Genomic DNA, 24853 nt, shown 5'->3' with positions numbered 1-24853 from the left:
TCATGTATAATTGATTTCTGAATGGAATATAGATGTTCAATTGACTTTCCTTTCTGGACTTGTGCCCTTTAGCTGTGATTATTTTTTTTTCCTTTATAATAATATTTTATGTGTTTGGTGGGAGCATTATTCTCTATATAGGCAGAGTCATTGTGCCCCTACACCCAGCAATTGTTAGACTGGCATTAATTTTTGTGGAACTGTGCTCCAAACTACTCCTTACACTCCTTATTTTGTTGCCATAATGGACATAATTATTCAGGCTGAGATTCTAACTGAATATTTTAATCAATTTAAAGGATTTTTGTTTATTTATTTAATTTATAGTTGAAATATTTGAAGTAAAAATGTTTTGGAAATGTGAAGTACTGAAATGGAAGTACTAAATTTAGTTTTGGAATTCAGTTTCTCCACTATAAGTTTTTTTTACAGCAGACACTTGTTTGTTGTTTGTTTTTTTTTTTTTTGTTTGTTTTCCTTAGGCTCTTTATATCACAGGAAAAGAAGTCTTCAACTTTAGAATGATATCATATGTGAATGCTACAGATGGCATTGCATATACAAATATGAATGTTGTTGACAATCGCATTTACCTGACCGTTGGGTGTATTCAAGTAGTTTTTGTCAACAAGTTTGTTTCATCTATTTTGGTAAGTTAAATTTTCCAGATACTGTTCTACACCATTCAGATAACACTGTCAGACCTAGAAAAAGATGAAACATCCCATATGGGTGGTGGCGATTTGTATAAGAACTCTTATATACTGTTGTAAAAAGTTTACTTGGATTGGTGGTTGGGCTATTTACTTTTCTTCTCCATATGCCTCTCATTGTGGAGAGGTGGCTAAGCAACAGTATTTGCTATCATTGTTAGTAATTTTCTGTTCATTGTTTTTAACACTGAAATGCAGGTAGTAAACCAAGAAGATTAATGCCTTTTCCATGAATTCTAAATAAATATATCTTTTACTCTCCATATGAGGAAGTAAAACATAATTCATAGAAGTCATATTACAGGGTCATTGCTGTTAATACCTGATTTACCAAATATATAGTATGGAAATTTGTTTTTATCTGTATGCAGTCTTTCTCATATTTTGGTGGGAGATTATCCTATTAACGAGTTCAGGAAAAGTGCATAGCAAAAATAGTATCTCAGGATGGTTTGCTGTTTCAAAAACTATGATTCTTAAGTGCTTTTGAAGTAGTGTAGCTCTTAATCCCAAGTTCTGCTTTCTTTTACTAGGCTTTTGTAAATAACTTTCAAGCAGCCAAGGAAGCTCTTACTGAGGCAACTGTTCAAGCAGCAGAGAAAGCAGCTACAGGTGTAAAAGAACTAGCAGAGCGTAGTTCCCGTTTGGCACTAGATATCAATATTAAAGCACCTGTTGTGATAGTTCCACAGTCAGCAATGTCTACAAATGTTCTGGTGGCTGATCTTGGTCTAATCACCGTGAAGAATCGGTTCTTTATCTCTAAAACAAAAACACAGTATAATCTCCCGCCTGTTGTTGACTCTATGACAGTGAAATTGAGTGAACTAAAGTTATACAGGTAATGTATTGTTAAGATTTTTTTTAAACTCAAGTTTAAAAAACCATGGGATGCTTCAGTTGGAGAGCTTTGAGAGGCTGTTATCAAAATAATTAGTTGATGGATACACTTTTATCTTGAAATACAACTACAAATTAATAAAGAATTTGTAAAAGCAGTCAATATGTATGATTTCGGTGAAGTGCAATCTACACATCTTTAAATAGAAGCAAATGTTTGTTTAGGGAATATTATGTAGAATAATAGACTTATGCATCCTTCACCACTTTGGAACAGGTTATATCAGTTCGTGAAGGCTATTTTGATGGAGTTTTCAAAATGCTTAGGGGTATGAGTTAGTGGTATACATGGCAGTGTTAGATATAAACAGTTGGAGTCAATAATCTTAAAGATATTTTCCAACCTAAATGATTTTATGATTCTGTACATAGCAGAAAAGATACCAAGTCACACAGCCATAAAGAAGTGTTTGAAAATGGGCAGGACATTTGGAGAGGGAGAGGGAGGGGAAGGGAATTTTCAAACACAGTTGAAGAATACTGAAGAAAGAAGCAGTTGCTCTCCAGTGGAGAAGAGATAAGAGGTCTTAACTTGCAAGAAGTTAGTGTGTTGTGTGTCTGAAGTATCTCTTCCCTGCTAAGAAAAGATATCTAGTTGGTTGGTTAAGTCTTTAGCTGGAGATACTAGAAGTATGTGGCTGAAGTGTCTCCTCTGCCAAGAAAAGGTATCTAGTTGGTGGAGTGAGGCTTTAGTTAGAGATACTAGGAGCAGTATAAAGACTGTTTTACAGTATTATTCAAAGAGATGAGGGAAAGACAGAAGTCTGTTAGAATGTATAAATGAAGTATGTTAAGTTGGGAGCATTTTCTTTCTTTTCACAGGTCATGCTATGAGCAAGGTTTATTACAAACGGAAGTACAGTTACTGCAGCCACTCAATCTGGAAGTAGTTGTTGAGCGAAATTTAGCTGCTGCATGGTATAACGAAGTTCCTGATATTGAAATATCTGGTCTACTCAAACCTATGAATGTAAGCACTCATTTCTGAAAGCAGGTGTTAAAATATCCATGGAAAATTGGTTTTCTATCCATAAAAATCCAAGTTCCCTGGGGTATTTTTTGATTTTGATATGTAGAACAGATTTTGTCATTTCATGGGGAAAAGGGAAGTCAATAGCTTTCTGTTCTAATCTAAGCTCTCTGTTTCATCTGTGATACTGCAGGCAGACTTTGTAGTGTCTCTTACTGTTGCTAGTTAGAACTGGATATAATGTTAAAGCCTTCTTTACCAGTCAGTATTTTTCAAAGAAGGATTGGGAAAAGTGGGGGTTTATTGGCCTGTTCATTAGCAGCGTGATCACCTGCTAAATTCAGACTTGTCACAAGTTCTGAGTTAGTGCATGTGCTCATTTAAATTTCACTTATAAAAAAAAGTTAATCAGTCGGATGAGTAAAACCAGTTTGCCAAATTTTGAAATAGAACTAGTAACTAATACTGTAAAGTACCTTGTGACCTAAATGTGGATGATTTTGGGCGACTGTAAGTCATACTATATGAGTACAACTTCTAACATTCAATTCCTAAATTGTAGCTTTGTAAAGGAAGTTCATAGATCAAAGCAAAAAGGGATTGTGTGGATTTGAGAAATAAATTTTACTTGGTTCTGTAGTTTCCTAAACAGAGACTCAGATGAAATTAATTTGGTTTATCTGTTTATTTGTAAATTTAGTTTTAAGTTACCAAAAGTGTAATGAACTGATTTGTTCTGAGTTTAATAACAGCTTTTTTTTAATTATTTTTTTTAAGCTAATTCTCAGTCAGGAAGATATCACCACAATATTGAGGACACTAAATGAAAATATAGGTGGAAGCTCTGATGCATCAACATCTTTACCAGAGCCGAAAGATACGACTAGCCAATGTAGTGATTTTCATAGTACTTCACAGCACTCTGCAGGTAATGTTTTCCAAGATTACATGTGGTCTAGCATTTTTAGGTATTACTGTCAATTTATTATTTCTGTGAGAATTGCGTTTATGAAAGGATGCCAGATTCAGTTGTTTTTAACAGTATGCCTCTGTTATCTTGATGTTGTTGTTTGAACTGTACCAAACAATAATGATAACGAATAGAAGCAACTGGACTATTGAAGTGAGTTTTACAGCATGATGTGTTTTAATGTAATGACTGTCTTGTTCCACTGGCAGTAATGCAGTGAGCACCTAAAAGTCTGTCAGCTGGATTTGGTAACATCCCAGTTTAGGAAAGATAGTATGTTACCCTCTTTCTTGTGTATGCTGGTTCTATTGCTGTTCAGTTTTAGAGCTGTTCATCTTGTCATAATGATGTCATCCCTGGAAGTTGTTCCTATTCAGTAGAGAACCATCAACTATTCAGTAGAGACTAAAAAAAAGCAAGTAAGGTTAAGAAAAGAATCTTTTATTGAATTCTTCTATTAAATGTGAAAACCAGCAAAAATGTGGCAAGATGAACAAATAAGGATGACAGTAAAGTTAGATTTCTTGTTACGGTTCTGTGTGCAGCGGTAGATGTAGTTTTTCTTGATTTCAGTAAGGCATTTGATACTGTCTCCCACAGCATCCTCATAGATAAGCTAAGGAAGTGTGGGCTTGACGATCAAGTAGTGAGGTGGATCGAGAACTGGTTGAAAGGAAGAAGGCAGAGAGTTGTGGTCAATGGCGCAGAATCTAGCTGGAGGTCTGTGACTAGTGGAGTTCCTCAGGGGTCGGTGCTGGGACCGGTGCTGTTTAATATTTTCATCAATGACCTGGATGAGGGAACTGAGTGCACCCTCAGCAAGTTTGCTGATGACACAAAACTGGGAGGAGTGGCTGACACACCAGAGGACTGTGCTGCCATTCAGCGAGACCTGGACAGGCTGGAGAGTTGGGCGGGGAGAAACTTGATGAAATTTAACAAGGGCAAGTGTAGAGTCTTGCATCTGGGGAAGAACAACCCCATGTACCAGTACAGGTTGGGGGGTGACCTGCTGGAAAGTAGCGAAGGGGAAAGGGACCTGGGGGTCCTGGTGGATAGGAGGATGACCATGAGCCAGCAATGTGCTCTTGTGGCCAAGAAGGCAAATGGCATCTTAGGGTGCATTAGAAAGGGAGTGGTTAGTAGGTCAAGAGAGGTTCTCCTCCCCCTCTACTCAGCCTTGGTGAGGCCTCATCTGGAATATTGCGTCCAGTTCTGGGCCCCTCTGTTCAAGAAGGACAGGGAATTGCTTGAAGGAGTCCAGCGCAGAGCCACAAAGATGATTAAGGGAGTGGAACATCTCCCTTATGAGGAGAGGCTGAGGGAGCTGGGTCTCTTTAGCTTGCAAAAGAGGAGACTGAGGGGTGACCTCATCAATGTTTACAAATATGTGAAGGGTAGGTGTCAGGATGATGGAGCTAGGCTTTTTTCAGTGATATCCAGTGATAGGACAAGGGGCAATGGGTGTAAACTGGAACATAGGAAGTTCCACGTTAACATCAGGAAGAACTTCTTTACTGTAAGAGTGACAGAGCACTGGAACAGGTTGCCCAGGGGGGTTGTGGAGTCTCCTACACTGGAGATATTCAAGGCCCGCCTGGACAAGTTCCTGTGTGATGTACTGTAGGTTACCCTGCTCTTGCAGGGGGGTTGGACTAGATGATCTTTTTAGGTCCCTTCCAACCCTTGGGATTCTGTGATTCTGTGATTCTGTGATTAAGGGAAGTTGTACATTTATGGCTTTTAAAGATGGTAAAAATTGCGTATAGAATATATAAGGAGTATTTTATATTCTCAAACATTGTATGCTTTTTGCCAAAAGTAATTACAGAGAGCACGGTAAACATACCTTTATTGTGGATGGATTCACATGTGAAAGCAAGGGGAAGGTGGTGTCTTTATAGTGTCAGTAGTGAGGATGTAGGTTTTAGTTTTTCCTTGTTTGCAATCAGGTAATTTTCTTTAAGTGTTTTTTCTAATTTTCAAAAGGTGTAACTGTCGTGACATCAGCTGTGGTGGAATTGCATTCATCTATGAAAATAAAAACAACACTAAAACTGGACTTCAGATTCGACTCTCTGACTTTAGTATTGTATAGTCCAGATTCAAAACAGGTAAATATAATTTTGATTACAAAAGAGAAAGAAACAACTTCAAGGCTGTCTAGAGTGCTGGAAATTCTGAACAGGAATAGTTTAAAGTATGAGCAGAGAAAATTATTTCTAACAATAGTAACAAACATGATGAAAATGATAAATAGCTAATTTAACTAAATACTGTGGCAAATATTATGGAAAGAGTGTAATCAGTGGTAGCACATAATATATGGCATTTTCTGTGATCCTACTAAAAATTTGCTGAAAACTTACCTTAGTTTAAAATACAGTTTGGAAAGAAGAAAATGCAGAGGGATGCAGCCTATTCTTTAGACATGTGTGGACACAAACACATATATAAATAAAATCGTGGAGCGAGATTTTAAATTTGTGTTACAGTATGAATATGTTATTATCACTCTTGGTTTAAATTTACAAAACTTGTCAACAAATTTCTGACTAAAAGTTTAGTAATACTTCATTTTAAACTTTTAGTCTGTTATTCTAGATTTTGAACAATTTTCCAGTACTTGGCTGAACACTACATAGTCACAAGAGACAAAACTTAATTAGGCATCTTTGCATACACTGTGTAGTTTTTAAACACCAAACAAACCGAAATTGCATGTGACAGTTCTACTTTCTTTCAAACATTGTCTCCCTCTCACTAATGTAAGCTTGCTTTAGCAAGCTGTTAGAAGTGTAAAGCTTTGCATGTTTTTTTATATTTTTTTTTTCCTCTGTATGTTAATGTCGTTTGAATTCTTGTCTTTTGGATTACTGGTGGGTTTAGTATATTATTATTAGAAATTTTACCAGTTAGAAGAAAGCTGTATCTCACAACTGTGTATTATTTCCATTACCTGTAAGCAAGTCTACAAACATATTTTCATTTGATTTAAGCAGGTTACAAATTTGGATCAGAGAGATGACCTTTTGAAGCTTGCAGAGTTTAAATTAGGTTTGATGTCAGCTGCTGTCAAAATGTTATCAGATGGTTCAATGAATGCTTCAGTCAAGCTGGCAAACTGCACATTGGATGATAAAAGACAATCAATCCAGATGGCTACACCAAGGTCTGGGTTTTGACATAAAGTACTGTTTGTTGAAATTTGACAAAGAGTTCCAAATGTTTCCATTTTAGAATTCTATTAAAACTGCAATTGTTTTGGTGTAGGTGGTTCTTAAAGTACATATCACGGTAGACTTGCATGTCTTACGTGCCTTTTGTTTATGTTGTTGCTTATAAGACCAGTATAAATGCTAGAAACCAACAGAATATGAATTAAACAAAACTTTAGATATAAAATTAATAAATGCATGGAGAAACAAACTTCATTTTTAGCCTTAATAAACTGTTAAGTAAGACTTAAGATTGTTCCTCCTCATGGAAAAAAAAAAAGTCAGTAAACTATACTTCTGATATGTAAACACAGCATTGTGATGGTATGACTTGTTAAAGTTATGAACACCTTTAGTTGCCAGTTTATGGGAATCTACTTAGTTTTGAAGTTTTACAGAGTTTATGTTGATGTTTATATAAGTCAATTTTAATAACTGTTGGTGTTCCATTTTAAACTCACTCTTGTTAATGTATTGTTGGGGTGAGACTCTTGAGTGTGTTTCAGAACTTGTAGCAGTTTTTTATTGTGTCATTAAATTCTGTCTTAATGGTCTTTCAGAATGGTGGAAATGAAACACGGATTTGACAAGAAAGTTATGATGGATATAAGCTATAAGCAGGGGAGAGATGGCACTGTTCTTGATGTGATTGTTCAAGAGATATACCTTTGTGCAAGCATGGAGTTTCTACTTACTGTTGCAGATATATTTTTAAAGGCTAATGCAGAAAGTGCTGCTGCACAGAAGAGTCTCAGACAGTCAATACCTTCAAAGGAGCAAGGTGATATACTGGCAATATTTTTCAATTTCCATTTAAATGTGCATTTATTTTTTTTTTATTATACTATTTTAAAAATTATAATACTCCTTTTATGCTGTTTCCTGCGTTCATGCATATAGAACAAATTCTTTTAACAATTGATACTTTCTTTGCATCCTGGAAATCGGATCATGTCCCTTGGTCTTTATTTCTAAATGAAGCTTTGTCTTACTAGGCAGAGGAAATACCTAAAAATGTATGTCCAAAATAAACTAAAATGGAAGAGGACAATTACAGCTGGCGCTCACTATCTTTGCAGTTTCAACAAAGTTTATGATGATGATTACCACCATCATCATTTTCATCCTTCAAGAGAAAGATGGAGCATGTTTGTATTATGCTTACATATGAACTCAGCCTGCCTGATGTTGCTGCCTAGAAGTGTTGTAATTTCAGTTGTCCACTGATGTGTGTTTCTCTCTACACCAGTAAACATGCTTTTAGCTAGAGTGCCCAAGGTCTTTCTAGTGCAGGACCCTATACCTGTCAACAGGAATTAGCCCATTAGAGCATCAAAGCAGGAAATGAGCTATATATGCTTCTAGCCCATTGTAGTTCACATTAGGTCTGCAAAGCAAGTCTTGTTTGTTTGTTTGTTGTTGTTTTTTTGTTTTCCTGTACCCTGATTGTCTTAGTTGTGTCCACCTCATGTAGGACTGCTGTGGTTACTTAATAGATCATCAAAATCTAAACATAGGAAGACTTACATAGAAGTATATTAGAACTGCAAATGGCTAGACCAAGCACTACTAAATGCTGCATTACTGTCTTACAAAAAAATGTGTTTTGCCACTCCAGGGGGCAGAAAATGTGTCCAGTATTTCAGTGTTTTTATAACACCATGTTGTAGCTGGCTGATGTAGATATTTAGTGAAGCTGATAATAGAGGTAGCAATAGTGGTGATACTGATTGACAAAGAAGCTTTGTGGAATCTTTCATTGTATCTGAAAGTGTATTAAACCTTTAATGGTTTTGTATCTCCAGTGAAGAGCCTAGAAATATTTCAGTCACTGGGATCTACAGGTTTTCTGACACCAGTAATGCTAGATCTTTAAAATATGTCTGTAAATTGAGAGATGTAAACAATGACAATTTAATCTGTGAAAAAATAATCTAATTTAATTTATATTTTTGAAGCACCTGTGCAGCCTATATCTACAATGGAAATGAACATTGTTGTTAAAAATCCAGAGATTGTGTTTGTGGCCGACTTAACAAGAAGTGATGCTCCTGCATTGGTGGTTACAACACAATGCGAGGTCTTCATTAAAAATAGTCCTGAAAGGTATAACATGACAGCTGCTGTTAAGGAGTTACAGATGAAAGCATGCCCATTTCTTCCAGAAGAAAGGAAAGGAAACATCACTACGGTGAGTTTGCAAACATCCACTTCGTATTCAACAGGTGCTATATAAGTTATGTTATGAGAATGCAAGTTATTTCCGAAGCTTTAATCATTAGAATATGTATTACAGGCATATCAGTAAAATTTTTGGCTAACTCATTTTGTTGATTTTATTTTGTTTTGTCTGATAACGCCAAAAGCGTCATCTTGATCTATGGTTTGAGGTTTGCTTAGTAAATCAAGCTAAAATAAAAAACCCAGAAGAGTAAGATGTTAATAATCTTTTGCATTCTGTATAAGCAAAATGATAGAATTTTATGAGTGTGCACTACTTCAAATGCAACATCGTATATTTGGAATACCAGTCTAAAACTTTGTGTTAAATAGCAATGTGAGTTATAGAAGGTCTCAGACCAAATCGGAAGTATGTATTATGAAATATATTACTTACTGTATGCCATAGATCCATTATATTAAAACTGCCTGTTTATATTTTGGCAACAGAGTTAGACTTTTTAGTTTTAATGACCAGGTGAAATGTATTGACTTCTGAAGCTTCTTGGAGCTTTTCTGCCTCTACAGCTAAACACACTATACCTAGTAAAGTCAGAGAAAAAAAGCAATTTGACACTATAGCCAACTGTTATCTCTGTCCTCAAAACACAGATGAATTTTGAGGAATGAGTCTTTGCAGCTCTGGATTAATGCCAACATACTCTGTGGAACTATGTAGGAAAGACCAAAGCTATAAGTAAAAAAGGACTTCCACTTACCATAGCAGCTTAGTTTACTCCTTGGGTAGACAAAGTTTTTGACGGTATTAATTTGTTGACAGTATCATTATTGAGAAATTGATGTACTTTCACTGATAGCCACAACACAATGCAAAGCTGCTTGAACTTCCATTTCTGTAGCTGGGGAATATGGCACAAATGTGTCTAGCTTTGTAAAAAGCAATTAAAAGGCTTCACACAGGAATATCTTCTGCCAGAATCTCTTGTCTCAGACTGTAGAAACAAAGACCTGTACTTAGCTGGATGCTTGTGATATAAAGAAGGAAAAGACTTCAGAGGTCTTTAGTTTTGATCCTGAAAATGGTACCACCTTCGAAAATTTTGGAAAGTACTTGAGTAGTTAAAAGAGTAGAGATCAAAAATGAAGACATTCTCTGCTGGAAGCGGCATAACTGTCCCTTTTGAAAACCTGTACATAAGGAAATACTTGAACCCAGGTTTTCTGTAAACGATAACTATTTCAGTCTGGGAAAATAGTTGGAGAAATAGAAATTCAGATTATATTCTATGCCCTCCTTTAGTGAAAAAAGAAAATATATATAGCACTATTTTTATGTATTTATGTATTTATACATAATGTACTGTAGATTATATTATCGTAACTCTCGGCAAGTGAGAGTATGCAAGGACTGACTGTAAAATATAAAGCTGGAACTGAGTGATTATGATTCAGTGATACTTTTATTCAGGAAAACTGTAACTGTTGTTGCTGTGTTGCCCTTAACTGAAAAGTCTGCTTGTCAGAAGTCATGGGCATGATGATATGGTGTATCTGAAGACATCAGCAGACTTTACCTAAAGAATAGATTTACTGAATTATAATGCATTTTATTATAGATAGTGTTTGAATCTTTAATGATTTAATTATGAGTGGCTGAGTTGATGCTTCTGGTACTTTTTTTTCTTTTATTTTTCCTTTCAGTACATTTGATACATAGTATTTAAAAAGTATGTGATTTTAGAAAGTTTTTTTTTCCCTGTTTGTTTTTATTTTTTTGTATAGGTGTTACAGCCTTGTGACTTCTTCTTTGAAATGAAACAGTCAAGTACTAATCCACAGACAGCTGATCTAACGATTAGATCTCTAACAATAAAAGTAGGTACACTTCCATTATGTTTATAGTTCTCTAAGTTTCTACTTTGAAGGCTTTGAAGTTGCTTGTGATATATGTTTCTTAGGAAACAAAAAACCCATCATGAATGACTGAAGAGGGGAATTGTTTCTGTTCTTTATCGGTTCAGCTATTTGTTTAGCATGTGAAAACAAACAAAATTGAAAATTAACAGTTGTGTCACAGTGTTTTGTTTTATAAAATGGCCTGGTCTGCAGAGATGAGTTTTGAAATGTTCAAATAAGAGCATTGAATAATGTAGTTTAGAAAGCTTCCATCTGGAAGAAGGGCAGGGGCTGAAAATCTGTATAGTTTGAACTGTATTTTATGGAAAGTAATGAGTTTTGAAACATAGAAGTCCTGTAGAGAACAGAAGTGTTTTATTCGTGTTAACATATTCATTATAATTTTGTTTCTGAAAGTAGCTTTTCCCTTTACAAGCTTCTCATTTCAAATTATTCCAATGTTTAATCGTAGGTTTCACCAATAATCATAAACACAGTAATTACTATTACATCAGCCCTTTATCAAACTGCAGAAACAACAGAAGAAGAGGTCAGTCCAATTCCTCCAGACCTGTGGAATAAGAAAGATATAAAAAATCTAAAAATGTGGTTTCTTGAAGAGTCAAATGAAAATGAAGATAAAAATCCAACTGCAGAACTGGTTCCCACAGGAGAGTCATTGAAAATGAATGTAGAATCTGTTTTTATAACACTTGAAGCTGGTGTTGGGCACCGAACTGTACCGATGCTTTTAGCTAAGTCCTCATTTCTCGGGGAAGTCAAAAACTGGAGTACTTTAATCAACCTGCGTTCTCGTCTGGAGCTAGAGGTGAGGAATCCTACATAAGAAATAAAAGTTTTCTTAGGATATTAAACGCGTTTTGTTACTTAGACAGTAGAGGAAAAATAATCATAGGATTATAGAATAGTTGGGGTTGGAAAGGACCTTAACATAGAATCATGGAATCATAGAATAGTTAGGGTTGGAAAGGACCTCAAGATCATCTAGTTCCAACCCCCCTGCCATGGGCAGGGACATCTCACACTAAACCATCGCACACAAGGCTTCATCCAACCTGGCCTTGAACACCGCCAGGGATGGAGCACTCACAACCTCCCTGGGCAACTGATTCCAGTGCCTCACCACCCTAACAGGAAAGAATTTCCTCCTTATATCCAATCTAAACTTCCCCTGTTTAAGTTTGAACCCTTTACCCCTTGTCCTGTCACTACAGTCCCTGATGAAGAGTCCCTCCCCAGCATCCCTATAGGCCCCCTTCAGGTACTGGAAGGCTGCTATGAGGTCTCCACGCAGCCTTCTCTTCTCCAGGCTGAACAGCCCCAACTTCCTCAACCTATCTTCATACGGGAGGTGCTCCAGTCCCCTGATCATCCTCGTGGCCCTCCTCTGGACTTGTTCCAGGAGTTCCATGTCCTTTAAACGTGTGAGCCTCGCTGTCGGGGAATCAAGCCCCGGTCTCCCGCGTGACAGGCGGGGATACTTACCACTATACTAACGAGGAGCTGTAAACATCATCTAGTTCCAGCCCCCCTGCCATGGGCAGGGACATCTCACACTAAACCATCTCACCCAAAGCTTCGTCCAACCTGACCTTGAATACTGCCAGGGATGGAGCATTCACAACCTTCCTGGGCAACCTATTCCAGTGCCTCACCACCCTAACAGGAAAGAACTTCCTCCTTATATCCAATCTAAACTTCCCCTGTTAAAGCTTTAACCCGTTACCCCTTGTCCTGTCACTGCAGTCCCTGATGAAGAGTCCCTCACCATCATCCTTGTAGCCCCCCTTCAGATACTGGAAGGCTGCTATGAGGTCTCCACGCAGCCTTCTCTTCTCCAGGCTGAATAGACCCAACTTTCTCAGCCTGTCTTCATACGGGAGGTGCTCCAGTCCCCTGATCATCCTCGTGGCCCTTCTCTGGACTTTTTCCAGCAGTTCCATGTCTTTTTTATGTTGAGGACACCAGAATTGCACACAGTATTCCAAGTGAGGTCTCACAAGAGCAGAGTAGAGGGGCAGGATCACCTCCTTCGACCTGCTGGTCACGCTCCTTTTGATGCAGCCCAGGATATGCTTGGCTTTCTGGGCTGTCAGCGCACACTGAAGCCGGCTCATATTCATTTTCTCATTGACCAACACCCCTAAGTCCTTCTCTGCAGGGCTACTCTGAATCATCTCTTCTCGCCCAACCTGTAGCTGTGCCTGGGATTGCTCTGACCCAGGTGTATGACCTTGCACCTTGTCATGGTTAAAATTCATGAGGTTCCACCTCACAAGCTTGTTGAGGTCCCTCTGGATGGCATCCCTTCCCTCCAGCGTATCAACTGAACCACACAGCTTGGTGTCATCGGCAAACTTGCTGAGGGCGCACTCAATCCCACTGTCCATGTCACCAACAATGATGTTGAACAAGACCGGTCCCAACACCGATCCCTGAGGGACACCACTCATTACTGGTCTCCAGCTGGACGTTGAGCCATTGACCACAACTCTTTGAATGCACCCGTTCAGCCAGTTCTTTATCCACTGAGTGATCCACCTATCAAATTGATGTCTCTCCAATTTAGAGAGAAGGATGTGGTGTGGGACAGCGTCAAAGGCTTTGCACAAGTTCAGGTAGATGACGTCAGCTGCTCTGCCCCTGTCCGTCAGTTCTGTAGCCCCATCACAGAAGGCCACCAGACTGCTCAGTCAGGATTTCCCCTTAGTGAAGCCATGCTGGCTGTCACCAAGCACCTTGTTGTTTTTCATGTGCCTTAGCATGCCTTCCAGGAGAATGTGCTCCAAGGTTTTACCAGGCACAGAGGTGAGACTGACTGGTCTGTAGTTCCCTGGGTCTTCCATTTTCCCCTTCTTGAAAATGGGGGTTATATTTCCCTTTTTCCAGTCATTGGGAACTTCACCTGACTGCCATGATTTTTCAAATACGATGGCCAGTGGCTTAGCAACTTCATTCACCAACTCCTTCAGGACCCGAAGATGGATTTCATCAGGTCCCATGGACTTGTGCACGTTCAGATTTTTAAGATGGTCTCGAACCAGATCCTCTCCTACAGTGGGCCTAAGGTCTTCATTCTCACAGTCCCTGCGTCTGCCTTCTAAGACGTGGGTGGTGCAGTCAGAGCCTTTGCCAGTGAAGACCGACGCAAAGAAGTCATTCAGAACCTCAGCCTTTTCCAAATCCTGTGTAGCCAGTTCTCCCTAGAGCTTCCTCAGGGGGCCTATGTTGTCCCTTGTCTGTTTTTTGTTTGCTATGTAGCTGTAGAATCCCTTCCTGTTATCCTTAACATCCCTAGCCAATATGTAGCCAATATATAATCCATATATTTGATGACTAAACTCCTACAGATATATGTTGTGGGAGCACGATGGGAATGCGGAGGGTTAAGATAGTTAAAATCTAAATTAGATGTATTAATGGCAGTAATTGGTGTTACACAATCTCACATTTATATTAAGTACAAAATTTTCAAAAGCCTGTGGCATCAGTATTTGATTTTGGAGTATCAGCTGGCTAAAATGCTATGACAATCTTTATTTAAGATTAGAGTAGAATATATTCATGTGTCATTTCTATAAAATACTATGTGGTACTGGTATTGTATATAAAATATTCACAGTGGCTCATATTTGGAAATTAGTGGCATAAAATTCAGTGGTTGTTGTAGGTAGATCCTTTTCTATAGGCAGTTCCAGTGCCTAAGCCTACAGCTTAGGTCAAAATTATATTTTAGGTGACTTACCTTATACCGCTTATTTGGAAGTGGGTCTGTGCAGTATAGACTCACCTCTAAGTGCAATCTGATTATAAATCTTTCATGTTATCAAAGTAACTAATATACTTGTAAACCAGAATTTTATGTCTTTAAAACCTGTAGAGCTTCCATTGATGTAACAGTTGAATTTAACTTCCTAATTGACTTCTATTTTGACAGGTACACTATTTTAATGAGATGTTTGGGGTGTGGGAACCTTTGCTTGAGCCACTAGAAGTTGAGAAGACTGATTTATTCAAACCGTGGGTTCTTGAAATTAAGGTATATTTTCCAAATTGGAACTCGGGTCTTCCATTTTGCTACTTTAGTAAAAACAAATGTTCTGCATCTTTCATAGCTGAGGCTAATCTAATGGTTTTGTTCCTTCTTGTTGGTTACCAAGACTTTTTTTCCCAATTAGTGAATGAAAACTGCTTTTGCATAAGTGAAGATCCAGACTCACAGATGTTGTTAAATAATACACTGTCTTTCAGGTGGCAAGAGAATTTGATTCCAGTTGCACTAGATAATCATAATGGCTTTAAATCAGTTTCTATGAAACTAGGTCATATGCTGACGATGCCCTCAGTGACTTTGGAAAGATCCCATTCCACAGTAGTACCTGTAGTGGAAATTTACTGGAAAAATTGGTACCCATTATTGACTAGCACAAAGTGTGCTGTGGGAATACTGCTCTTACCAGTTAAGTTCCATCCTTTATAGGGAAATAGTCTAGATTCTGGTCTCAACGTAGATAAGCATTTATCTAAGGAAGAGTGATACTTCTCCTCCCACCCGCCTTTTTCTTTTCCAAAACTTTTCAAGTATTTGTAGCCTGAGAGGTTGCTCAGAATAGAAAACTTGCGTTTTTCTTAGGACTGTCATTATCAAACAAATTTCTGAAGTAATGGCCTCAGAAGGGTAAAGATTATTGACTGAGATATTGCAATCAGGAAATTGCTATTAAAAATATTCCGAAGAATTTTTCAAAAAGGTATGAGATCTAATGCAGAAGAAAGGTAGAAGACAGTGAGTCAAACCTTGTATCTTCTTGCCCAGTTTTGAAGTACAGCATTTGGAAATACATTTTCCTGAGCTTCAACATTTCTGGAAATTCTGTATTTGGTTTGGAAATATAGAAGACTAAGTTTGGTGTTACTCTTCTAAGAAGAGGAAATCAGATATACATAGTTTTTGCAGTGTTATTAGATGTTACAATGACTGTTTTCACTCAGCGTTTACTGGATATGTTAGTGGCTATATATAGGTGTATGTTCTTAATTCTTGAATAATCATAAATTTAGCTAATGTTATTGACTTCTGAAGTACTTCTACTTCTTGCCTTCTTTATTCTTTTCTTCTGTATTTGAAAATAAAGACATGAACAGAAAAAGGAAAGCCATGACAGGTCATAGAAGTGGGAAGGGGAGACAAGGTGTTTTGAGGTGAAACGTGCTTCTACAGAAGAAGTGGTCAGATAAGAATTCTTTAAAAATCTCCTTTCAGATGAAGAAGAAGGCTAAAAAAGCATTGGTTGAATCGGATGCAGAAGAAGAAGAAGAGCACTTCAAAATTCCAGAATATAAAACAGTAATAAATATTTCTTCAAAAGACCAGCTGAACATTACATTATCAAAGTGTGGACTACAAATGTTGAGTAACCTGGGCACGGTAAGAAAGATTGCTTAACTATGCAGTGTCAGAAATGTTAAATGAATGTTTGTGCAGATCATCTTGATGAAATCTTATTCAATATATTTGTGTTTTGTATCTATACTTTGTTTTCTAGGCATTTGCTGAAGCAGCTAGTCAGACTTCAGACATCTTCAAAAAAGATCGAGCACCATTTGTAATAATAAATTCTTTAGGACTTCCCATCACTGTCTCACCTAGTGATTCCTTTAGTGTCCTTAATGTTGAATTTGGAGCAAAAACGTTTATTCTAAGAGATGAAGAGAATTTAAATATGGAATTTGTCAGAACTAAAAATGAGAGTGACCAGTTCACTGCAATGACAACTCTTTGCAGCAAGAGGTTCTACATTCAGATCTGTAAGTTCCAAAGTTCATACATCTTCTGTTATTGTAAATAGTGCTACATCTTGCACATGTCAGTAAGTATCGGGGAGCTAGATAACATGAAAAGAGTTTCTGTATTCTCTGTGAATGGCAGTATTTGAAATCCTACTTTAGTCTTCTCAGCTAAAAATTGCATGTATCATGTTAATTTTCATAGCATAATTTTGCTACTATGATAAATTATTTAGTTAACTGATCTTCATGAGTTTACTGCAGTCAAGTATTTGTTTGCATTCAAAAGTTAATGCAAAATTAAGCCACCTCAGTTTTTATTCTTTGTAGAATTGAGGCCTGTATGTATATATATGAGTGTTCATAAGGTTACTTTAAAGGGGATCTTTAGAAGAAAAGATTTTTTTTTTTTTTTAAATTCCAAGTAAAACACAGTTAAAGCTAAAATAACAAAAAAAAAGTAACGTCTAGTTTTAATGTAAATGTGTTAAATATTTTAAGTTGATTTATCGTAATAACTGACAGGTTTTTCAAAACTGATTTTCGCAAATGGTCTTGACCGTATTATGTATTAGTTGAATTTTTTTACACAATGTGTCTGAATTGTACCTTGTTAAAAAGCCATTACATCTTGTAAACTTTTCCCTTTAGGCACTAATTTTATTAGTAGTGACAAAACCCACTTGACTCTTTTTTTCCTCTGGTGAAAAAAGTCTTTGCAGTTTCTTAGGAGCACTGCAAAATTGGCATATTAAAAGTGGTGATTGTACATTTTCATTTGCTTTACCTTTTTAAATAGATTGACTGATACAGAAAATTTGACTGTGCATTTCTGTCTTTCAGATGTGTGTATGCTTCTTTTGAGTCTTTTATTTCTCGTCTTATAAATTCTAGGTCCACATAATCATTCCACTGTGGAAAAGATTCCATTGACAAAAGTGGGTCGATGTATTTACAGAGTGAGACATGATGAATCGGGTGTTGAAAGGGCTATTGTCTGTCAAATTGATACTGTTGAAGGAAGCAAGATGATAACTATACGTTCTCCTATTCAGGTTATTATATTTACATACATCATAATTTCATTATTATTCTATTTTTTTAATGAATAAAAATAATCCTGTAGTCTTTAAATAAACATATAAAAAGTGCTTCAAAAGCTTACCTGAACAATTCCTGTAACATAGCTGTTGTGTATTATAAGGTATTTCAGAAGAGATTATAGAGCTTTTCCAAAGTGACAAAGGCAGGCGCTAGGGTGGGAGTGAAAATGGACCTGATTTTAGATCAGGATAATTCATCAGTTATGTCTTACAATGCTAGCTGTGATTGCAGTCTTGTTGACATATTTGCTTTGTATGAAGTGATCAAACTTCTCTTAACCTTACGTTGATTCTGCAAGGTTGTCAACTGTCAGATATTTTTTATTTCTTCATTCTCTATGATTGAGACATGAATTTCAAATCAGGAACAAGTCAGCTGAAGAGTGAGCCCTTTTTGTGTGTATCTGTTTTTTGATTCAGCAGTGTTAGACATATGGTTTATATGTAGTTTACAAGTACAGGGATGATCCAGATATTAGTGCTTTATAGTGGTAGTCTCCCTGTTATGTATCACTTGCAGCTTTTCCCAGGGTGGTTTATGACCTGGTTAATAGGTTACTGTTTTATACTTACCTAACTTAATATTTTTTTTTCCCAGAGCTAATAATACCATTAAAGTAACCATAAAGTAAAAACCCTAATGTTTGCAGAGAACAAGAGCACTATATACCACCTGAATTATAATGATTGCTGATGGTTTAACCTTAAAGTACATATTTTACTTAACCTTGTGGATTTTTGACCCCCACAGCATTGTATCTAATACAATTCTTAGGAGAAATTTGTTTGAAAATTTATGATAAAGTTCAGTTCTACTTGTATTTAGTTTTAAAGGGCTTTATGCCTCTCCTTAAAAATAATTTTACAGCTAATATACTAATTTTATAATTAAAAAAACCTTATTTTATAATTATAATATAGCATTAAACTGCACAACCAAATTATTAAGGAGACTCGCTGGTACTGGAGACAATTCTTTTGAAATACCTGATCTGGAATGGTAAATGGGTAAGATGAAAAATAAGAGACTACTTGTTCGTCCTCTGTTAGGTTCAAACCACTTAATCTTTCCAGTTTTTCCTAATGCATGTTGCTGGATTTTTATTTCACTTAGATAAGGAATCATTTTTCAATCCCGTTAAATATTTTTGAGGAAGGAAGATGTATAGGGACTGCTTCACCAGAAAATGAATTCAACATACCATTGTCCTCTTACAGGTATTTTGTTGCATTGTTCTTTTATCATGGAATATGTTTATAGATTGTTGATTATTTTATCCATACAATTACACTAAAAAAGTTTCCGTTTGCTACCTAATACTGTAATTGTATTGTCATTGTTGGATATGATCTTCTCGAAGCATCTCGTTTGAGTTAAATAGAATACTGTATAATTCTTGAATTGGATGTCTTTTGTCCATTTTACTGGACAACTTAAATTAACTAAGTTACTTTAAGAATCCAAGCCCAGGTGCTGCTTGTGATTGTTATCCACACAGTACAGACTTTTTTCTTAGAGGAGTGATGTCTAGTGATGCATTACAGCTTCTTTTTTTTTTTTTAAAAAAAAAGCTGCTTTTGTTATTTGTGATTCTGAAGTAAAAAATCGAAACTAACAGACTTAAACTGTATCATAGTTGTGAAAAAAGACTTGTCAACCTTAGAAAAACGTAGCTTCCAGAACATCAATATTATTATCACCTTCAAGCTAAAACCCACTTGAAACTGCAGTGAGTTTGTGTGTATAATTTAGCTGAACTGTCACCAACTTTTAGGCTCATAAGTTTGCTTTGATGTTTTTTTATGATTATAGAGACTTTCTTTCTGTTTTCCCACAAATACTTTCCTTCCATTTTTCTTTTTTTTTTTTTTTTTTTTTAAGATGACAGCTGTTTGTCTTTTTTGTTAAATAACCTATGCTTTATTGTGGATAATACAAGTTAGTAAGTATCTCTGATTACCTGTATCTTATTTAATAAGGTTTAGTGACCTTCTAAATTCATTGCACGGATATATAGACGAGTTCAACTAGACACGTGTAAATGTTTCCCGTAGTCAACTTTTCATTCAGGAAATGTTTACTAGCAAAAATGGATTACTGTCAGAAATCTGCCAGAATCCGAATAATCATAGAATGAATGTTGCATAGTACTTTTTTGTAAGTGAAAAATTCAATGTCATGTTAAGTGTTTAAAAAACATTTTCATTTGCAGGTCCATACTGAGTTTACAACCACTAGCCAATGAAAATGGAGTGGATGGAGAATATGATATGTGTGAAGGAATTACATTTGATGAAATTATGAAAAATGTTGACAGTTTATTACAAAGGAAATGTCAGTCTGTGAGGTCAAGTAACCACTCACTTATCATCAATATTGTTCCTGTAAAAGACATGTTGACAACTTCATTATACACAGATCAGTGGGATTTTCCATATGTTGTTCATTTATGGCCTTCTGTTCTTCTCCGCAATCTTCTTCCTTATCAAATAACTTATTCTCTAGAGGTAATTCTTTAATATTTAATATTTTGGTGATGTTTCCCACCTATAATACGAAAGCTCACAAGGTGGTTGAAATGTGTTTATAAATAGATATTAAAAGATAGAGCTTCTGGTAGAGTAGTTGTGAAGCAAGTTTACAGATCTTGTAAGGGCAAGTCTGTATTACAGAAATGAAACAGTACGAGAATGTGAAAAGTGGTGGTATTAATCATTAGTAATAAGCCATACTTTAAATACATATGTGAAGTAAAACTTACGCTGTACAAGTTTAGCCCTGTGAGTCAGTTTCTGTTGCTCAAGTGCAGCTTGAACCTAATTAAACAGTATAGTTTTTACTTTGAATTATGACTGCCTGAAGTGACATAAGTGGGTCAGCCTAAAGTAGCATTTTATGTGGCTGTCACTGAATTTTAGCAGTAGTATGCTTTTAACAAATTCTCAAAGGCGTGCCTTTTTTGCCAGGTTTTTTGCTTGAATTGCAGCCTAGTGCCAGACTTTGTTCTTTTCAGACAAAATTAAATTATTAGATGCACTTTTGACTGTTAGTAGTAATTCATTCTGGGTGAGAAGCCAGTCTCGAGTAAAACACCTAAAACATGTACAGTGTGGACATTTGCTTAAGTATCTTGTGTCTCAGTTTTCAAAGCCAGCTAGAAAGTAAAAGTTGATATGAATTGAGTGTGACTCATTTAAATGTACACTGTTGGTTTTTGTTTGTGGTTTGTTTTTTTTTTTTTTAAAAAGGGAAATGGGAACAAGGATGTCACTCTACAGGAGGGATGTTCAGCTCAGATACATAATGCAGTCTTGGATCAAACAAAACTAGATTTACAGTTACTTAACTATCTTGATCAAAATTGGAAAAGTGAGTACCATATAAAAAGCAATCTACCCGAAATCAGCTTTACGACGTTTTACTGCATCACGGAGTTGGATAAAACTGAACTGGATATTGCTGTCCACGTGACCTACACAACTGGGCAGATGGTTATAGAGATTCACAGTCCATACTGGATGGTGAATAAAACTGGTCGAATGTTGCAGTACAAAGCTGATGGTATTCACCGCAAGCATCCTCCAGATTACAAAAAGCCACTCCTTTTCTCTTTCCAGCCCAAAAACTTCTTCCAAAATAACAAGGTATTATATTTTGTAAAACCTAACAGCTCCGTACTCCCCTATGTTGTTGTTTGAAAGGACTTTTTACATTTTGGAAGTTATCTACACTATGCTGTGACCTCTAAAGGTCATGAAAGCTACTGTATCTGTCTAAACTCATATTTTAAGTAAGCATGTTGTCAGATATACTTGAGATGGGAAATTTGCATTATCAAAGTCATTGTTAAGAAGGAGATTGTTATCTTTGAGAGTAACAAAATTAACTTAGAAATGTTTCCTAAATAAAAGTATTCCCTTTATTCCATTTAAACTGCGTCAAGAAGTGGTCCTCATTCCAAATAAGACTTAGAAGTTGTGTAAGAAATGTAAAGCTGTGGTACTTGAAAATGGATACTTGCAATGGTGGTTTGTAGATTGGGTCAAAGTTGGTAATAAGCTAAGGTTAAGATGCAGTTTACCATTTGAGTTTGCTATGTGAGTTTTTTAATGCTGATTACTGATGGATGAATGATACAAGACAGATTACATGACCGAGATTTTCATTGTGAGTGAAGTTTTGGAAAGGATACTTATGTGGTTGTTTCCTCTGCAGTATCTTACAGTTTTAATTCTTACTCCACATACCTTGTAACTAAGGGTGGTAGAAAATCTTGGATTTACTTGATAGAGTATCTCTGTGAGACTGTACTGGCGGTTGTTGTGTCTTGGATAGAAATACCAGTATTTCCAGGATTCACTTACATGTGTGTTTATATACACACTTACTTTGTGTATGATTTTAAATGTTGTTAGTGTCTGTAAATTGGAAATTAATTCAGGGTGCTTCTTCCTAGGTGCAACTTATGGTAACTGACAGTGAACTGTCTGATCAGTTTTCACTGGACACTGTTGGAAGCCATGGTTCTGTGAAATGCAAGAGTCATAAAAAAGATTATCATGTGAGTTAAATTCATCTTTCAAATTCATTAGTCTCAGAAGATGTAAATGAGGTAAGAAAAGGACAGCATACTTCTAACACTGTCTTCCTATTTACAGGTTGGTGTCACCATAGACAACAGCAGTTTTAATATTACTAGAATTGTAACTTTCACCCCATTTTTTATGATCTCAAATAGAAGCAAATACACTTTGGAAGTAGCTGAAGAAGGAAAGGAAAAGTGGATTCCTATTGTATTACAACAGGTAAACTTATAAAGGAACCTATTAAAAAAATTAACTGGATTGAATACTTATTGATGGAAAATTAACCATGCAGTGTTCAACGAGTGTCTGAGTATATTGTATTTATGCAATAAATTACCTGTGTCCTGTTACTTTTTCTCAGTGTTGCTTTTGGACATACTGTAAAGCTGGTTTACAGTGTAATTGGAGTGTTATCTCTGTTTCCTGCATTATAAGTAATAAGAGAAAAAGACCTATACTGTTAGGATATTATCCTTCTCTGCACAGGAACTTCTGTTCAGTTTTTGCAGTGGTACCTGACAAAAGTGGTTTGGTTGACGTCGTACATGTGATGCCACTTTCATGTAGCAAGAAAATTCCTCTTGTGGTTTAGTTCAAGTGCTCTAAACTGTTGTTCTGGGACTAGTCTCACTGTTGGTTTTTAATGCTTAATGCATACTTTCTAAAGATGTATCACTGGCCCCTAGGCCAAGTGGTGTGGAAATGGCTTTTGGGCTTTCATTTATGCCGCGGAGGTCTGGACTGTTTAAGACAGGCCATGCAGATTGGCTGTTTGCACTGGAGTGCTATCATGTTTTGTATGTGTGGTGAGTTTTGAGGCATCATGCCTTCCTTTTGGACATGTAGGAAGAACAATGCATGTTTTGGGGTACTGTTGAAGGTCTATGAAATCTGAAAGTGATCCATACTGCCTTCTGGGAAGAGTGAAATCTCCCTCCTTGCCTTCCAATGTGTCTTGAAGAGAGTGTATCTAAAGCAGAGACAAAAGTTTAGCCTGTCAGATGGTGCAGTTCGAGGCTTTCTTGCATTTCTGTAGTATTGTAGGTACTCCAAATGATTACCAAAAATGCTTTCAAACTAAAATACCAAAGTTAAAGGAGTATTAGAAATCAGATTTGTAATCAGATCTTTCTGTTACATTTTTGATGCTTTCAACACATGTTCCTTAAGTGTGTATTTTGTATGTAATTATTATAGAAGAGAAATACTGTTTAAATATCATTATTTCAATTTATGATTGTGATACAACTTCACTTGCTTTCTGTAGTCATTTTTCCATTGTGATTTTTAAGCGTACACAATGATGTTTAGATCTTGAAGAGTCAGTTCAGCTTCCCATAATATGTATAATTATTTTAAAATAAGATTCTTTGCTTTTACTCACTGTTAGCCATAAGCCTACACGTGTATTCTGTCTCCTCTGAACCAAACATTCGTCTGACTGTACATAGTTTTTTGGGTTCCTTACATGCCTGATGAATTCATATAGTTCATTGATAAAGCTCTGAAATGACAAAGGTTCACATGTAGTGGCATAGGCCACTTCATATCTGATTTTTTATTTTGAGAAAATACAGTCTGATATTATTAGTTAGTGGTTTTGTGGTTTGTATTTGATAAAGAGCTGTTACTAGAATAAATTGAATTATTTTACAAGCACTTTTGAAATTTTCTGAAAAGAACTATTCAGAGGTAATAGTTTTGAAAGTTTAAATACGTCGTTACATATCTAATCCATGGTTTTTCTGTGTTGGTTGTTTTGTTTATATCCTTGCAAAGTTTTCTGATTTGTCCCACAAGCATCATTGTTTTTCAGGTGTTTCATAATTGTATTAATTGATCTTGGTCTCCTTTCAGTTAACCAAGTATCAAAGGAGGAGGACTTTGTAAATTTTAGGAGTGCTGATAATCTTTTGAAAGATAAGATGTGCTAATTTATCAAATGGAGTAGCAGAAGTCAACAGAGGAATCTGTATCCCCTTCTATATGATTCCAAACTTCACTTCCAGAATTGCTTGTCATTTCACATGGTGTAGAAATTTTCCCTTTTGATAAACAGTCTAAAAACCTGTGTTATGACAGTTAAGTCTGCCAAGGTTATCCGTTTGTAACCCAGTTGCTCAATCCAGTATATTTATCTCTTCTAAAGTTAGGTAGAGCCTGGCCACTATTGCTCTATCTTGGACATCCAGGGCAGATTTCCAGAAACCAAGTTACCATCTGATACTGTTCTTAAGATATGGAACTGCTATCTAGCTAGCCTAGACTTTTGCTCTCTTGCTTGCTCTCTTGCTTGCTCTCTTGCTTGCTCTCTTGCTTGCTCTCTTGCTTGCTCTCTTGCTTGCTCTCTTGCTTGCTCTCTTGCTTGCTCTCTTGCTTGCTCTCTTGCTTGCTCTCTTGCTTGCTCTCTTGCTTGCTCTCTTGCTTGCTCTCTTGCTTGCTCTCTTGCTTGCTCTCTTGCTTGCTCTCTTGCTTGCTCTCTTGCTTGCTCTCTTGCTTGCTCTCTT

At 36.4% G+C, this 24853-nt stretch overlaps 1 protein-coding gene across 4 annotated transcripts in view; it reads left to right on the top strand.

The window, feature by feature from the left end:
• Nucleotides 1-24853, top strand: part of VPS13A (vacuolar protein sorting 13 homolog A) — a 110664-nt gene that overhangs the window by 46470 nt on the left and 39341 nt on the right. For 3 of the 4 annotated variants that reach the window (XM_065663628.1, XM_065663631.1, XM_065663632.1), the window contains exons 32-50: nucleotides 483-650; nucleotides 1247-1554; nucleotides 2436-2583; nucleotides 3361-3511; nucleotides 5543-5667; nucleotides 6553-6725; nucleotides 7332-7552; nucleotides 8730-8962; nucleotides 10735-10827; nucleotides 11321-11677; nucleotides 14807-14908; nucleotides 16133-16297; nucleotides 16416-16677; nucleotides 17551-17711; nucleotides 18874-18977; nucleotides 19973-20267; nucleotides 21009-21404; nucleotides 22217-22321; nucleotides 22419-22565. In XM_065663628.1, coding sequence (XP_065519700.1) covers nucleotides 483-650; nucleotides 1247-1554; nucleotides 2436-2583; nucleotides 3361-3511; nucleotides 5543-5667; nucleotides 6553-6725; nucleotides 7332-7552; nucleotides 8730-8962; nucleotides 10735-10827; nucleotides 11321-11677; nucleotides 14807-14908; nucleotides 16133-16297; nucleotides 16416-16677; nucleotides 17551-17711; nucleotides 18874-18977; nucleotides 19973-20267; nucleotides 21009-21404; nucleotides 22217-22321; nucleotides 22419-22565 — 3714 coding nt within the window. The remainder of the gene's footprint in view (nucleotides 1-482; nucleotides 651-1246; nucleotides 1555-2435; nucleotides 2584-3360; nucleotides 3512-5542; nucleotides 5668-6552; nucleotides 6726-7331; nucleotides 7553-8729; nucleotides 8963-10734; nucleotides 10828-11320; nucleotides 11678-14806; nucleotides 14909-16132; nucleotides 16298-16415; nucleotides 16678-17550; nucleotides 17712-18873; nucleotides 18978-19972; nucleotides 20268-21008; nucleotides 21405-22216; nucleotides 22322-22418; nucleotides 22566-24853) is intronic. The other variant, XM_065663629.1, reaches the window with a different exon arrangement.

The sequence above is a fragment of the Lathamus discolor genome, chromosome Z (genome assembly GCF_037157495.1).
Source record: "Lathamus discolor isolate bLatDis1 chromosome Z, bLatDis1.hap1, whole genome shotgun sequence".
Lineage (NCBI taxonomy): Eukaryota > Metazoa > Chordata > Aves > Psittaciformes > Psittacidae > Lathamus > Lathamus discolor.
This window is presented reverse-complemented; position numbering and strand designations above follow the sequence as displayed.